General features: G+C 33.7%; 2 protein-coding genes across 2 annotated transcripts; one reads left to right on the forward strand and one right to left on the reverse strand.

The window, feature by feature from the left end:
• Positions 1-1,392: 1,392 nt before the first annotated feature.
• On the reverse strand, positions 1,393-3,688 carry LOC133297345 (F-box/kelch-repeat protein At1g30090). Its single transcript, XM_061496468.1, has 2 exons — positions 3,539-3,688; positions 1,393-3,359 (listed from the first exon to the last, which is right to left on the reverse strand). Exon 2 carries the CDS (start codon positions 2,821-2,823, stop codon positions 1,606-1,608), a length of 1,218 nt encoding a protein of 405 aa, XP_061352452.1. The 5' UTR covers positions 2,824-3,359; positions 3,539-3,688; the 3' UTR covers positions 1,393-1,605.
• Positions 3,689-13,962: 10,274 nt separating this feature from the next.
• LOC133297344 (9-cis-epoxycarotenoid dioxygenase NCED2, chloroplastic) lies at positions 13,963-15,570 on the forward strand. Its single transcript, XM_061496467.1, has one exon. The coding sequence runs from the start codon at positions 13,963-13,965 to the stop codon at positions 15,568-15,570; it is 1,608 nt and encodes a 535-aa protein (XP_061352451.1).
• Positions 15,571-16,629: the final 1,059 nt, after the last annotated feature.

Here is a 16,629-nt window from a genome sequence, read left to right on the forward strand (position 1 = left end):
GAGAAATTTCATACCCTTTGTTTTAATTATTCGCCCCAAACTATAAAAACTGTAGTATTCACCTTAGCCACTGCTCCTATCAACACATCAATCTGACAAGCAAACATCTCATATTTTTGTTATTTAGCATGACCAGCTCGTCACATGATCTTAATTATTTATGAACAAATCAATAATTATCTTTTTGAGATTAATATTTATCGTTTTAAAAGACATAGAATTATATCATTTTAATCAAAACTATTATATTTTGTTATAAAAGAAACAGAAATTATAATAGGAGAAAGTGAGATTTTTCTTTAATTTAAATATTAAATAAAAAACACTAATTTCAACTAAAATAACTTTTCTTTAAAAGGAAAAACATTTTTCATTGTTATAAAAAAAATATATATATATTTTTCATCTTTTTTTCACTCTTTATTCCAATATTTTTTTCTCTCATCACCGTTTGATTAGTCTATAAATGATTTAAGATCCTATCACATGGTGTACATGAGAGCCTCTTTTGTTACATACCTTAAATGCATTGAAAGAACGCTTCGTGGCATTTAACGACCTCATCAACATCTCACCAAATTCACACTTTAGTCTACTTGCCTTGTCTTGCTCAATGCAATTAATTAGAGGGGTTCCACTCTTCTTCCACTGCACACCAGCTGTATCAACTTTGATTATCTAAGCGAATCTCTTTGACCATTAAACCCAACCCCTAAATCAAAGAGCCATATCTCTCACTGAGAGCAACTACCATCAAGAGAAACGAGGTGGTGGTAAAAATAGCCTTCATGTCTAATGTCTTTTGGAATAGAGGCTCAACATGGAAACAACTCAAAACTCAAGAAATAAAACGAGGAAATCCCTATGCACAATGCAACTTGTAATAAATAAGAAAATTTACTTGACAAAGTGATGCATACATGTTTAAAACATAACTGAAAATTGTTAACTATGTTTATGTTATTTGAACAATAATATAGAATCAGAATAATATATGAAACTCAATAAGTATTACACCAGTTGCTGCATACAGTATAACCCCACAATCTACCAGCCTTTGATATACGAATCCCACAAACAGACAGGTAAAACCAATGGACATGCAAATTGCCGAACGAACACTTCCAACATTTTATTCTGGTAGTCTCTCTACCTATCCCATCCATAAGGGTTCTCTCACATGTTGTTTAGCATGGTGGAATGCTAATCAGGACCTAGCACTTTGGTATCCAAGTTTACAGTTAAGTAGAGCAATTAATGGGTTGACAAGGAAAAAGGCCTATACATAAATCATACTACAAGTACGATCTTGCTTTTATCCTTTCATAAATTGCATTTACCGTGGCTTCGAAAACAATATAACTATAATTTCTGACAATAGAATTGCCCCATAGAGATATTCTTCAAGGAGAAAATATCAAAGTAATTAAGAATGTATAACTAACACTGCCCAAGCAACCACAATAAAATACTATCATTAATACAATATAAAAAACTGCTTAAGAGTACTCCCTCACACCGCTATTACAACATTTAGACCTCTAATAATTATATTTAATTACATTTATTCAGAAAACATTCATAATATTACAGGATAATGAAAAACTATGCAAACAGCACCTGAGAGCTTGAAGGAGTCAGATCAGATAAACTTTCTGGTGCATCGATTACATGCCATCGAACTCTGAAGCTCCATTTTTCCTCACAACTTTCTTTCAGGTTCAGTTTAGAAATATGACCAACAGCAACCTGAAGATTTCGACCCACAACATAAATGTCACAATCACAAGCATTAACAGCAAAGGGCTTGCATATTTGCTCAGGCAAAGGGGCCCCCTCTATGGCTTCCCAGGAATCAGTTTCCGTGTCATAAACCTTTAGCTTCATTCTTTCGAGCTCAGACACAACAAATAAGTGCCCATAAACAACCACACTTGAACCAGTCCACCCTTCTCTAAGTCCAACTGCCATATTTTCCCAGTTATTAGTTCTTGGATCGTAGACCTGACCTCTTGGAGAGACATAAAAAGGCCATAACCAGCCTTCTGTAACCAGAAGTTTCCCATTAAGAACTGCAGCATCATAAGATGCCATATTTGTTCCCATGCTGGCAATAGAGCACCAACTCCCATTGAGAGGATCCAACACTTCAGCAGAATCTAGCTCATAAAGATCAGTACTATTTCCCCCAGCTACATAAATCATCCCATCAATCACTCCACTGGCAAAAAATGACCTAGCAGTGATCATTCGATTCATCACAGTCCAACGATTTTTATGCATCTCATATTTCAAGACCAAGTCAAGAGGACAATCCACATCAGAGACCATACCGCCACATACAAACAGAGTGCCGTCACGCGGAATCGAAACACACCTAAAACCATGAGGACAAACCTTGTCCTTACAAGGCATTGCAGGGATAGTATGCCAAGAAAAATGGGTAAGGTCAAGAACCTGCCATTGGATCTTTCCAGTGCACTTATGGTAGGCAAATACAAAAAGCCAAGGGTCTTTCAAACCCAATTGCTTCCTATTGGTAAAAAACCTCTCTTTATTACCAAGTAGCAGATGCCACCTCTTGCAGACAGCTCTACAGGATGAATGACTCTGAACCGGAAGACGAAGAAGACAATTGAGAGCAACATCATCAGGTAGGCCCGGTATTAAGGGTTCTCCTCTAAGAGATAACTCTAGCTCTGGTGATGGATTTGCCAAAGAAGATTGCATCACAGCTAACCTAAACTTAGGAGATAATGTGATTTGAGGATCTCCTAGCTTGTGTACTGGTGCCTGTTGAGATGATAATCTAACACGCTGCATCTTTAAATATCTAAAGAGACACCAAAACCCTTCAGAAACACTAGAACAGGTTACCTTCTCTAATATGCAATGCTATGTTCTCAATTGGATTGGAATAACATCCCACCAAATAGTAACACCCAATTTTCAATTCAGACGTTAAGTATTTATCCCAAATTCACTTGAACTGATTCCCTCACAGATTTTTATTGCAAATAAAAGGAAACCCCAAGTCCCAATCCACAATAAAGAGAATAAGCACCGATTCCTCCTCCAGAATGATTAAAAGCTTATAGGATACAACACACAGAAAATTCCCCTTCTAAAAATATCCAATTTTATAAAAAGCATTTCACACATAACAGATATTGGGTCTTGCTCTCTTCATCAAAAGCCAGCAACTTTACCACCAACAAGGACTCATCAAGGTTTTTAACTTGGGAACCCAAAAAAGCTGCAATTTGCACCAACAGATATACCAACTGTAACTAATCCAATTCACAGGTCCCCAAAAAATGCAACAGCTCAGAAGAAGCAAATAAAAATCCCAGCTTTATCTGAAATACCAGTGAGGAAGACCAAAAAACAAAAGATTACACAGAAAATTTCAGGATTAAAACAAAGACAACCCGGAATTTATGTGGGTGTTGAGAAACATTGAAGCCAGAGACTAACACACAGAAACAATGAAAAAATGAAGTGTTAAAGAACAAAAAAAAAAAAAAAAAGAACTTACAAGAAGCAAGGAATTGGGTAGAGTATAGGCACAAAGACGGTGAAGTTAGATGAGATTCAGGGAAGAGTTTGCTTAAAAACACAAAAAAGATAAAGAAGAGAGGGTGACCCGTTTTATTGATGATTGTTGTGATGAGAGAAAGATTTGATTATTGTGTGGCAAACATGAGGCCAGTAGAGCATATTCATGCAAAGAAAACCACGCGCTTTTTGGGTTACTAGTTTCACACGGATAAGAAAATGCAAAGGCACACAACACAACAATGTGCAAATTTATTTATTTTTTTTTGTAATATTTCGATCGGTTCATTACTTTCGCAACTAATTTAATTTGGGATGGGTTCAGAATTAAAACTTTAAATCCTTTAAAGAGTGATATTGGAGAGATAAAAATACATGCTCTCATCCCCATCTGCTTACCTTCCATGTGTCAACTGAGCTATCATCATTTAGTACACTTTGCAACTTCTAGTTATAGTCTTTCAATACCTGTCCGTGACACCACGCTCCAGGGTTTCAGGTTGTGACAAACTTTTATTCTATTCATCAATATCGCTTGGGAAAAAGTATAGTAGGATTAAGAACCAAGATTAATCTCTACTCGTCAAAAGCCAAAGTGCTTCACGCGTAATTGGGATGATCCATGCATTTTTTTTTGTACATATCCATGCACCTTTTCTAAGCAGACCATACTTAATACAAAAAAAAAAAAAAAAATTGATTTGGCTTGGGTATTTAAGTTGAATTTTAATCGGTTTGGATTGAATTTTAATTGTTTTTAATCTGATCAAATTTAAATCAACTTAATTATTATAAATATTTATTTATTTTTAGAAGTATTTTATATTAAAAATGTTATTTTACTCATTTTTTAGAAAATGCATCTTAGTGCGACTATATATATATATATATATATGAGTTTATTGTTTGTCATTTGAAAGGAAGGTCCTTTTAGATGAATGTAATGTGTTTTTTTGAATTTTAAATTTTAAATTTTTCTCTCTACTCTCTTTTCCCCAAGTTTGTTTCTTTATATTTCTTAAAAGGATACCCAATTTTCCATATATATATATATTCAATATTACCCAAAATCGAGTTGGTAACTTGTTTACAAAACGAGTTCAGAAGATCAACTTGGATTGGTTAAGGGTGGCTTAATGGGTCAAGCTATCTAAAAATAAAAAAAATAAAAAAGTTGAGATAACAATCAACGCACATAAAATTAAATATGAGTAAAATTAAAAGTTGACTTGTTTAACCCTCCTAACTTGGTCCAAAATCAAACAAAAATAATGGTTTAAAATCATCATGAAAAGAAAAGTGACACAAGAAGTCAAGAGTTACATCAACCCGCCATCATATCCAACGCATTTTACCACCTATAGTACTACTTTGGTGCAGCATCATATAAGGAAGAACAGAGAGTAGAAGTTAATATTATCACGTGTTTAGTTCATCCACTTGGAATTATAGTCAAATCACGTTAGACTTTTTTCTAATCTTATTATAACCTGATAGTCCTAGTCCCTGTCCATAACATTATTACACCTTGCAAGATTTTTATTCCAAGTTTATTCCACAATTTTCATATCTTTTATTTAGAAGCCTCCCTCTTTGGCATGATCGTCTTTCTCTTCTCCCTACATGTTGTTGGACCATCGCCAGGCTGTTAGAGAGGAATGAAGTACTCGTTTATCACCATCATCATCGGTGCTTAGCAAAATCGCTTTTCTTCATTTACCATCTCCTTCCATTGATTTCTAACTTTATGACAAACTCGATTTCATTAGTGTTTTTGATGCCTCATATTGATGCATGGGGTTGTTCCTCTCCATTTAACTTCATTTATTCTGAGGTGACCCTTTTCTGAATTTCATTGTTTACTTTTGTTTCTTAATTATTTTTGTTTTGAAGGTTAATTTCAATTTATTCATCTTCATCTAGCTATCTAATGTATTATTTTGCAAATATAGACAGTAGTTTTTGCCATTAAATACATGACTCTTATTTAAAATATATATATCAAAATAGGTATCCCCATTCAATTCTTGTGGTGCAACCTTCTTATCAGAACACATGGTATATTAAACTAGGGTTTTCATTTTATCCTTTAACATAACACAATAAACTTTCCTACACTCACAACATTTTGTGGGGCCCACAATTTTTAAAACAAAAAAAATAAATAAAAAATTAAGACACGCAAAACGAATCTCTATAACATTACACAATCATTTTTCCTACAACATAACTCTTATAAAACCCATTAAACTAGCCACATTATTCTTAGAGTATGGTTTTAGAGCTGACCTCTTATTGAAACAGAGTGAATATTAAACCAAATATGGGGCAAGCTTGATCCCCCATAGGCTTAATGTGCTCAGATTTCGCCTCAAATCCAAAGAGTCTTTTCAAGAATCGAACCCCAAACTCCATCCTTAGGTACATTGGAAATTCTATGGAATCAAAGTCAATTTCAAATGAAATTAAAGGCATCTGTATGTAAATATATAAATATAGATGAATGCATCTAATCTAAGCAACTAATTGATAAAAGGATAGAAACAAAAGTTATTTACATGATTCAAATATTATCTTTATTCTTATCCCTAATATTCCTATTCAAGTTGGAGCATAGAGATAATAAATACTCAACTTACAAACTAGAAAAATCAAATAATTTCTTGCACACTGTTTTTTCTAAAAATAAAATACCCAAAAAACATTGCTAGAAAGATAACTGGGGGATGCTAAAGAGATAAATGTTACTGAAAAGATAACTGCGCAAAATAGTTGGGGTTGACCATCCACGTGAAGAGTCAAAATTTAGTGCATTCCACTAATAGAAATATTACGAGCCTGTTTGGTGTGACGTATAAGACCTGATAGTATAAGCTTATACTATATGTTATGACATTTTCAGTTGTTTGGTGTGACTGTCGTATACTATAAGCTTATACAGCAGAATCCCTTAATACATCAAAATGATGTATAACTTAATCCGGCCTAAGGGGGTTTAGGCCTGACAAGGAATTAGTGTATTAATATTGTTGACTAGTGCAATTCTAAAAAATTAATATATTATTTTAATATTAATATATTAAAATAAAAATTAATTTTTCAATATATTAAATTTTAAAATTTTAAAATATTGAATATTTTTAATTTTATAAAAATTAATTTATTTTTTGAACATACTGATCAATAGACTTTTATAAAAATTAATATCATATGATATTTTTTGAAGAATTATATAAATTCTTTATTAAAAGATATTTTTATTAAAAATATTTATTTTTATCCTATATAGTATTATACAATGCATTACCAAATACTAGATGATATTATCTTATACAATATGTTATTTTATACAATATCATGTCAAACGCTGGATAGTATTAAAATTTAATCAGGTATTATACAATCAGGGCTTATACTATCAAGTCTTATACTATCAGGCTTATCCAATACTATGCACCAAACAAGGCCGTACATATCAGTTAAAATTATCTTTTCTCTGCCAAATTCTTTCTCTCTCCTCTGATGTGTAATGCTTCTATTGGTGAGATGTACTGAATCTAGGTGCAACAGATACACCTAAGATTTATTCGAAGAGTTGGTGGAAATTTTGCTTGACCAAAAAAGAAAGGACTTTGTTAATATAACATCAACAAAAATGTAGAATAACCATCGGCAGAAATGTCCTTGACTAGAATAACCATCCGCAAAAATGTCATGGTAAGCAAAAATACACAACCAAAATGTAAATTAAACTCCTCCTCTGTCTTAATCTAGAACAACATTTAGAGGCTTATAAAGTAGACAATAACATATACAACAAATGAGCTTTGTTGAAAAATAAAATAGAAAGGGTCACTTGAAAACAAATGAGAAGTTCGAAAAAGGTGATAAAGAGCTCCCAACTTTGGAAAACTCAGTAATGGAAAAATAATAAAAAGATCATGAAGAATGAAACCGCTCTCATACTATAATAAAAATTCTATAAAATCATAATTTCATTATTGGAAAATTGTCTATATATAAACGTACAAATACAAGTGAATATATTTAATCTAAGCAACTAACATATAAAAGAATAAAAATAATTTTTTTTTACATGATTAAAATTTATTCTCGTTCTTTTCCATAATCCTATCCTTAATAGGTACATTCCGCTGACTAGGCATGTCACCCCTTGAAGTTAGACCCTTTTTTTTTCTTCCTTCTGAAATATTTTAATTTATTTGGGGGTTTCATAAAATCAAAGCCTTATGAGTGCTTTCTCATTCAAAAAATCCCAAGGTCTTGAGATGGTAGGTGGGATGGTGTTGATTTTTGTCAAAGACTTTTTCATGAAAATTTTGTTGGGGCGATGTGTGTTCGGTTTGTGATACGAGTGATTTAATCCATATCGGTTGGTGATAAAAGGGGACATTTTGATGATTTAAAACATTTGTCATTCGGGATAAATTGTTCTACTTATTTTTTTTATGTCTATCTTATTTATTATTTTTCAATACTATAAGATCATAGTCTCAACTAATATTTGTTATTTCTTTTCCCTCTCAAGATTTTGATTTAATGATATTGAAAAATGATAAATAAAGTAAAAAAAAAAAATAGTTAGAATAATATATCCTTATTATACAATCAAATAATTGGAATAGTTGTTACTAAATAATTGATAGTTAGGTCTTATATCTTATTATAATATACTATCAAACTTTATTATATTTTTACATTATTAAGTTTCAGGGTTTTTAGTTTGTCATATTACAGAAATACTATTCATCATTCCCATTGATACATTGAAAATCTCACTTTCTTTTATTTATTTTAAAGTGCCCACCAATCTCTTCTTTGCATCAAAGCTATTAATTATTTTTGTAACATGACAAATTAAATACTATTCATCATTTGTGACGATAATAATTTTTTAATATGGTCCCCGACCACAATAAATTTGGTGATCCTTTATTAAAAAAGAAAATATTTTCTTCTATTTATACTCCAGTTTTTTTTTCTAAATTTTCTTCCAATTCTTTTTTTTTTTCCTATTTTTGGAAAGGGACACAAACTCCCTAACTATAAAAAACAAGCTCCCTGGTGATAGATTGAAAATCTCTCACTTCTTTTTCTTTTTTTTAAGTGACTCACCAATTTCTTCTACAACTATTGATTATTTCAGTAACATAACAAACTAAAAACCCTAAGGATGTGTGTGGTACAGGATACATATTTTTTAACCAGGTAAATATAATTAGTGGAAAAATAATTGTAAACTAAAATAAGTGGAGAAATTTTAAAAATGTTATTTGGTAGACCGAAATATTACCAAAAAAATTATGTTAAGTTTAGTGAGAGTATATTTGGTTGAAAGTAAAAGATTGATGGCAAATATAATAAAATTTCAAAAATACCCCTAAATATTGAAATAAACAATTAGCAAAGAGACGTTGGACACACGTGCTCAAGGAATCAAACGTTCGTCTTCCGTTCTTCATTTCTCTGTTTTTGTGTGTTTCGCTGTGAGGTTTTGTTTCGTTAGTTGCTTTTTGTGTTTGTTATGTTTTTCATGGTGGGGGTTGAGTATAATTCTCTCTTTTTTTTTCTTATGCTTTCTTTTAACACTGACTATAGTGATATTAGGATAATTCTTTACCTTCTGTCATGTAGGGTCATAAGCAATGGTTGACTGAAGTTCAGTTTGTTGGTGTTGTGGAGCATCCAAATCTTGTGGAGCTTATTGGATACTGTGATTTGCATGGTGAAAGAGGGATCCATGAGACTACGGTTGTGTTTGAAAGTGTTTTAATTTTTATGAATTTTAAAAATTAATTTTGAGAGTAAAAAAACAAAAAAATTTGTTTGAGTGCAGTTAAATTAAAGTTATAAAGAAGTTGTAATTATTTACAAAAATGCCATTAATAAACTTTTAGAATTACAAAAATGCCATCATAAAGTAATTGTTTTGGTCTTAATTTTACGAAATTGCCATTAATGAATTCTGATATTTACTATTTTGCCACCGTCTAAATGCAAAAAACAGAAAACAGCACTGGAGAACATCATAAGGATGTTTTGGTTTTCTGGTTTTTAAAACTTAAAAAGAGTCATTGTTTTGGGAAGCATTTTTCAGAACACCCATTGCCAAACAAGTTTTTTTATTTTTTGTTTTTAAAAACAAAAAACTGTTTTACAAAATATGATGGGCCCCACAATTATTAAAAAGAGAAAAAAAAATTACTCACAAATCGAAGAATCACAAAATGAGAGAATACGTGAGATGAGAAAATGTTTTTACATATACGATAAGAATAAGATAGGAAAGGATAAATAACAAAGAGTAGACGCATGAATGAAATGTTAGAATGATTCCATTGAAGACCAACGAGTTAAGGTTGGAACTTGGATGCCAGTAACTAAGCTTGAGTAGATGCTTGCGTTTTCAAAGGCCTTTTACACTGCAATATTGGACACAAAAAAGCTGAAACCAGTTCGAAGGTAAGGAGTAAGGACTAAGCTTATAGACCCTGTGAAAGGTCTCCTGCTACGACCGGAAGTCCCGAATATAATAATTTACCATTGACGTGACACCAGACTTACAACAGTACATACGCGGAACAAGTACTCCAATTGTTCCTTACATGACTGTGATGTTACTTTTTCAAATATAATATAGCATGAGAGTCCTCTAACCGGGTAATTTTAGACATATAAATTCATATATCTTCACGAAACGGGCTAAAGTGCTTTCGATTCAAATATAATACAAGTTTTGTAAATATCGGGTTTCCGATCATGCTAATTTGAGTTCTTAATCTTATACCATGGTGAATGACAATACTTATAATGAGTTATTCTAGATCATGACACAAGATTATGGCCAAATCCACTTGATAACAGCAGTGTATGCTGGAGAAAGAAAATAACCAAAGTAGAAAAGAAGACAGCATGCTGGATCATTGAAAAGCTATTGGCACATGAGGGAGTGGCTGAATTAACAGCCACATGTGGTGTTTGTCATGTCGAGTCAATCAAAATTAATAGGCTCCTGAAAAGTCATGTGTTCATACAAGTAGGCTGCATTATTTTCCCTGACACAAAGTCGGTATGAGTACGAGAAAAGGAGGGAAGCGTGCATTGGTCAATCAAACTTTTGTTATCATAGCTGAGGCAAGATGCTGTACCGTGGTTTGGGGGCATGGCAAGGTAACGAACGAGATCATCTCATGTATATATGGAGTAGATATATCTCTTCTTTAACAACTGATATTTGGATAAAAAAATATTTTTTTTTCCTTTCCATATAAGTATAACAGTTCACTTTTTATTAGATAAAAATACTGAATGAATGTTACAGAACTATTGATATTTCCATAATAAACACTTCAAACAAAGCTGTAACTAGCTGATATATATAATTGGAGAATGGATATTTTATGTGTTAATTAATATCATCATATTAGGTGAAAGGATTTTAATCATTAATAATTAAATTAATACTGATGAAAAATAAGAGATAAAAAATATTAAAATAATAAGTGACAAAATTATAACGTTAATTTATCCATAAATAATTAAGATCATCTCACGTAATATAATCATATTAATTAATACATGAAAATATCTACTCCCAAATAATTTACTTTACCATTGGTAGTTCAAAAGTTCTGAGTTGTGACTATTAAGCGTCTGTTTGGTGTAACGTATAAGGCATGATAGTATAAACTTATATTATACGTTATGACATTTTCAGTTGTTTGGTGTGACCATCGTATAATATAAGTTTATATCGCATAATTTCTTAATACATCAAAAAAATGATGTATAACTTAATCCGGTCTAAGGGTGAGGGATAAGACTTGATAAATGATTGATGTATTAACATCGTTAACCAATGTAATTCTCAAAAATTAATATATTATTTTAATATTAATCTATTAAAATAAAAATTAATTTTTCAATATATTAATTTTTAAAATATTGAATATTTTTATTTTAATAAAAATTAATTTATATTTTAGACACACTGGTCAATAATTTTTTATAAAACTAATATCATATACGAGACGAGTCAAGCATTAAGATTTTATACCCCTTCCCAATACGGGTGTTAACGGACTGAGCTGAGCCGAACTTTGGTATTAAAAAGTTAAGTTTGTGTTTAAATGTGTCAGCCTGATCAAGCCTGTTACCTGTTATGAATATAATTATCGGTCCGTGACCTAACTTATTTATAAAAAAATAAAAACTTGATTTAACCTGTTTAAAAAAATGAAGACAACAAAAATTTATCCAAACAGAATATACAATCAACATCACTAGTAATTCCATAAAAATTTATAAATTCAATCTGTATCCAAACAGCATAATATAGAGCAAAATCATTCAAAAAATCTGTTTAACCTATAAAATGGGATGAAATGGATTGAGGAGAGAGAGGACTATTACAAGTAATATAAAAATATAAAATAAAAATAAAAATAAAAATTAATATAATAAGTCAATATGAGAAGTTCTAATGCCTAACTTTTGAATTAGAGTGTGAAGCCTTTTTATTAAACAAAATTTTATACAAGTTCAAGCCTGGTTCCAACAACAAATTTTACGCATGTAAGTCCAGACCTTCACGAGTCGAGTCAAAACCCTGATTTATTTATCACCTCTACTTTCCAAGATAACATTGATAGGAATCGAATTGAGATCCTTCCTCACTCTCTCAACTAAGCTGCCATAATTGAGTTTTTGTAATCAAAGTGATTGTGATAATCATTACTCCGATAAGTCCTCCATCTTAAGGAGATGCATTACTCATATAGGATCATATACACATACAATGTAGCAGCTGCGCTTTGTGGATGTGGAGGAATGAAAAGAATTCGGTTATCTCATTCGCTCACAATACTTATGAAATGAGAAGCTTAACTTTTCTTAGATAGAATAGTCAAGACAAATTTTATCCTATTGCACGTGGGGTATACTGGAATTAAAAGCATATTCTGGTATCAGTCTCAGAATTAATTGAGCAAGTTGCTTATATTGGGTTAAGCAGGCTTTGCTGACAAAAAATGCCGTTTTGTCAGCAAGCTGATGGCCAAGTTAAACTGAAAACCCCGTTTCATGAAATTTTTTTTCTTATGATGCATTGAATTTTCAATACATCTTTTATTTATAATATATGACATGTGTCTTATTTTTATCAAATTATTAATGAATAAATTATTTTAAAATTAGGTAAAAGAGTTATTTAATAAAAAGTAAGACATATCCTATTAGGAGTGAAAAGTACATCGAAAATTCAATGAATATGTAACACTGAATAAATTCTCCATCTCATGGTATAGTACGTAGTAGGTCTTGCAAAATGCAACTAGTATTCACTGTTGGTTCAGTAATTGGTGGTGCATATATAATTGATTTAAATAGGTTTAGGATAATTAACATCATACACTAATTGAAATATTAAATACATGTATGTGATTCAAAATGAAGCCGTGCTTGTAAATAACAAATAATTTATTGTACACGTTTTTATGACCATAATTAATTTCCCCACAATTGCGAAAATAACATTATTCTAATAGGTCGTTAAAATTGGACCCCTCCAGGCCTCCACTCTTTCCCAATGGTCGCTAAATCTCGTTTTCTGTCTCCCTAAACCCACGTACAATTTTGGAAGTACACCAACTCCAAGTAATGTCACTCATTAACTCCCCTTCCACAAAGAGTAATATACGTGGTGCAAGCTTACATTCACAAAAATATTTTTCACGTAAGATTGAATATTAATGTGGTCCTATTGTAATGTTTTTTCAATGATATATGGAAAAATAGTTTGTTATTTTTAAAAGACTTTATATTCTCATTAACTCCAAGTAATAAATATACTTTAGTTATGTTCTTTTATACTCTTATAACTAGTTATAATATTAATGTTATAATTTTTTTTCTTCAGAAACTATCGATTGACGTGGAAAATGAAAAAAATATAATTTTAATATTATTACTATATATTTTTTGAAATACATAATTATAAGTAGATGAAAAAGATATAAAGGATAAAATATTTTATAAGGAAAAATGTTTATTCTTTTAAATGACATAACTTATACCATTTCACGTTCACAAAGACGTGAGATCCACACCTTTATTTTTTTTGTCAACTCTCTCATCCTTTATCTATTTCTTTCTCTTTCTTAAAAAAAATGACACAACTTTACATCCTTTACAATAACACAACTTTATATCCTTTAAAACACAGTTTACCCTTATTTATATCATAAAAATGCTTCATAATATACAAATCCACACCATATGTTCTATTTAAGCCCAAAGCTACTCTTCCCCCCTACTTTATCTCTTTGAAATATTCCCCATTGATTGGAATCTGAAAACACCCATAAGCACAAAATGAACATGATCATGGTAGCTTCGTCCATAGCACCAAACTCCAGTATGAAGTGTGCTACATATTTAAAAGTTCCACAGCCACAAACACCACTTCACTGGAATCCGTTACAAAGAGCCGCAGCAATGGTCATAGACACGGTGGAAAGCGCATTGATCTCCCGCGAGTTCCAACACCCACTCCCCAAAAGCGCCGACCCACTTGTCCAACTCGCCGGAAACTTCGCTCCGGTGCCGGAACAACCTGTCCTCCACTCACTCCCTATCACCGGAACCATCCCCCATTGCATTAACGGCGTCTACCTACGAAACGGCCCCAACCCATTTTTCAAACCCATCGCCGGGCACCACTTCTTCGACGGAGACGGCATGGTTCACGCCGTGACCATAAAAAACGGCGCCGCCAGCTACGCTTGCCGATTCACCGAAACTGAAAGACTAGTCCAAGAACGCAAACTTGGCCGTCCGGTGTTTCCCAAAACCATCGGCGAGGTCCACGGCCACGCCGGAATCATTCGTCTCGTCGTCTTCTTCCTCCGGCGACTCTTCAGCCTCATTGATCACCGGCGAGGAACGGGAACCGCCAACACCGGCTTAACCTTCTTCAACGGTAAGCTCCTCGCGATGTCGGAAGAGGACCTCCCTTACGAGCTCCATATTACTCCCTCCGGCGACCTCAGAACCGTTGGCCGGTACACCTTCGACGACCAGCTCAAATCCTCCATGATCGCTCACCCGAAAATTGATCCAGAATCCGGCGAGCTCTTTGCTCTTTCCTGCACCGTTCCGACACCAAACCTCACGTACTTCCGGTTCTCGCCGGAGGGGAAGAAGTCACCGGAAATCGACATCTCATTGACGGCTCCGACGATGGTGCATGACTTCGCGATAACTCAGAACTTCGTGGTAGTTCCCGACCATCAGGTCGTGTTCAAGTTGCAAGAAATGATCAAAGATGGGTCGCCGGTGATCTTCGACGAAACGAAGAAATCAAGGTTCGGTGTTCTTCCAAAGTATGCTAAAGAAGCTTCGGATATGATGTGGATTGAATCGCCTGACACTTTCTGCTTCCACCTTTGGAATGCTTGGGAAGAATCAGAAACCAATGAGGTGGTAGTTATAGGGTCGTGCATGAACTCACTTGGTTCCATCTTCAATGAGAGTGAGAGCTTCAAGAGTGTGCTATCGGAGATAAGGCTAAACTTGAAGACACGTGAGTCCACGCGCCGTCCTATAGTGTGGGAAGAGGATGTGAACTTGGAAACGGGGATGGTGAACCAGAACCTGCTCGGGAGGAAAACACGGTACGCTTATCTTGCCACTGTTGAACCGTGGCCAAAGGCTTCGGGTTTGGCGAAAGTGGATTTGGTAACGGGTGAGGTGAAGAGGCATAACTATGGAGAGAGAAGGTTTGGTGGTGAACCTTATTTCTTGGTAAGAGGGAATGAGGATGAAGATGATGGGTACGTTGTGGTGTTGGTGCATGACGAGGGTACGTGTGAGTCTGAGATGCAGATTTTGAATGCAATGGATTTGGAGGTGGAAGCAACAGTGAAGTTGCCATCAAGGGTGCCGTACGGTCTTCATGGTACATTTGTGAATGCTAAGGATTTGCCTAAATAGTCAGAGGAAGAAATTTATGTTCATATGCTGTCTCTTATTTTGATGTGCATTCCAATGTTTTGGAGGGGGAAACATGCGTGTAAGTTGTAACGTAGTGTTCATGTCCCACCTTATGCTAATCCGCGCGGCGTATATTGATTTCATTCATGCAATATGGCAAGCATATTTCGGCTTAGGTTATAGCGTTATAGTATAAGATGCACATTAGTTTATATAATAATGCCTATTTAGTTCCAAAAAAAAAAATCACATAAAACATAACCATTCATCACATTAGTAAAAATAAATAGTAAACACAAACATTGTTATATAGGAATAAATATTGTCCTGTTACAAGATAATAATATTCTCTTCTTCCTGAAGACACATTCTAGGGGTGTTTGACCGGTTTGAGACTTTTTTGCTTTAAATTTACGAATTTGGTACGTGGAGGAGAATAATTACGATTTGGGGTCTTTAAGTGCCGCGGAGAGGACCCAGCGTATCTAAATGACGCCCCCCCGGTCCCCGCGACACTCATGTAACTTGATTTTTCTTTTCTCTGCTAATTCAGTGCCGCCCCCCACCCCCATCGGCACTAATTCTCAATTTTTTTTTATTGAAAGTTCCGCCTAGCCCCCCCTCGGCACACGTTAACAGTAACTTGAGAATGTTCTTCATGGTCTTCGTTGTGGGGCTTCTGTTGGGTGCTGAGGCCACTCCCCAATTTAAAAAACTCAAGGCCACGATTCAACCAGCATCACCTACAAGAGAAGCAACAATGGTAATAGCCTGCTCATGCGTCAAGGAATCAGCATCAATTCCAAGATGGAGCCTTGGAGGTGAAACTCTCATGTGAGCATGCTGATAGTAAGAATCACACACTAATGAGCAATGGACGCTGGAGCTGGGTTTTTGGTGGCTTATTCTGGGGCATTTTTTTGCTCCCCTCTGCTCTTCTCTCTTATTCTGGGGTATTTATTTGCTCCTCTTCTGCCCTTCTCTTTTGTTTCTCTGCTTGTCCTCATTGTTATTAAACCACAAGGGTTCCTTTTCTGCTTAAAACAACGAATCTCTTTT

This window comes from Gastrolobium bilobum, unplaced genomic scaffold (genome assembly GCF_033153095.1).
Source record: "Gastrolobium bilobum isolate Gb01-03AN ecotype WA unplaced genomic scaffold, APGP_CSIRO_Gbil_v1 utg2704, whole genome shotgun sequence".
In the NCBI taxonomy this organism is placed as follows: Eukaryota; Viridiplantae; Streptophyta; class Magnoliopsida; order Fabales; family Fabaceae; genus Gastrolobium; species Gastrolobium bilobum.

Excerpts from the sequence above, each read along its gene's own strand:
- LOC133297344 (XM_061496467.1), top strand. The coding sequence starts at position 13,963 with ATGGTAGCTTCGTCCATAGCACCAAACTCCAGTATGAAGTGTGCTACA.
- LOC133297345 (XM_061496468.1), bottom strand. The coding sequence starts at position 2,823 with ATGCAGCGTGTTAGATTATCATCTCAACAGGCACCAGTACACAAGCTA.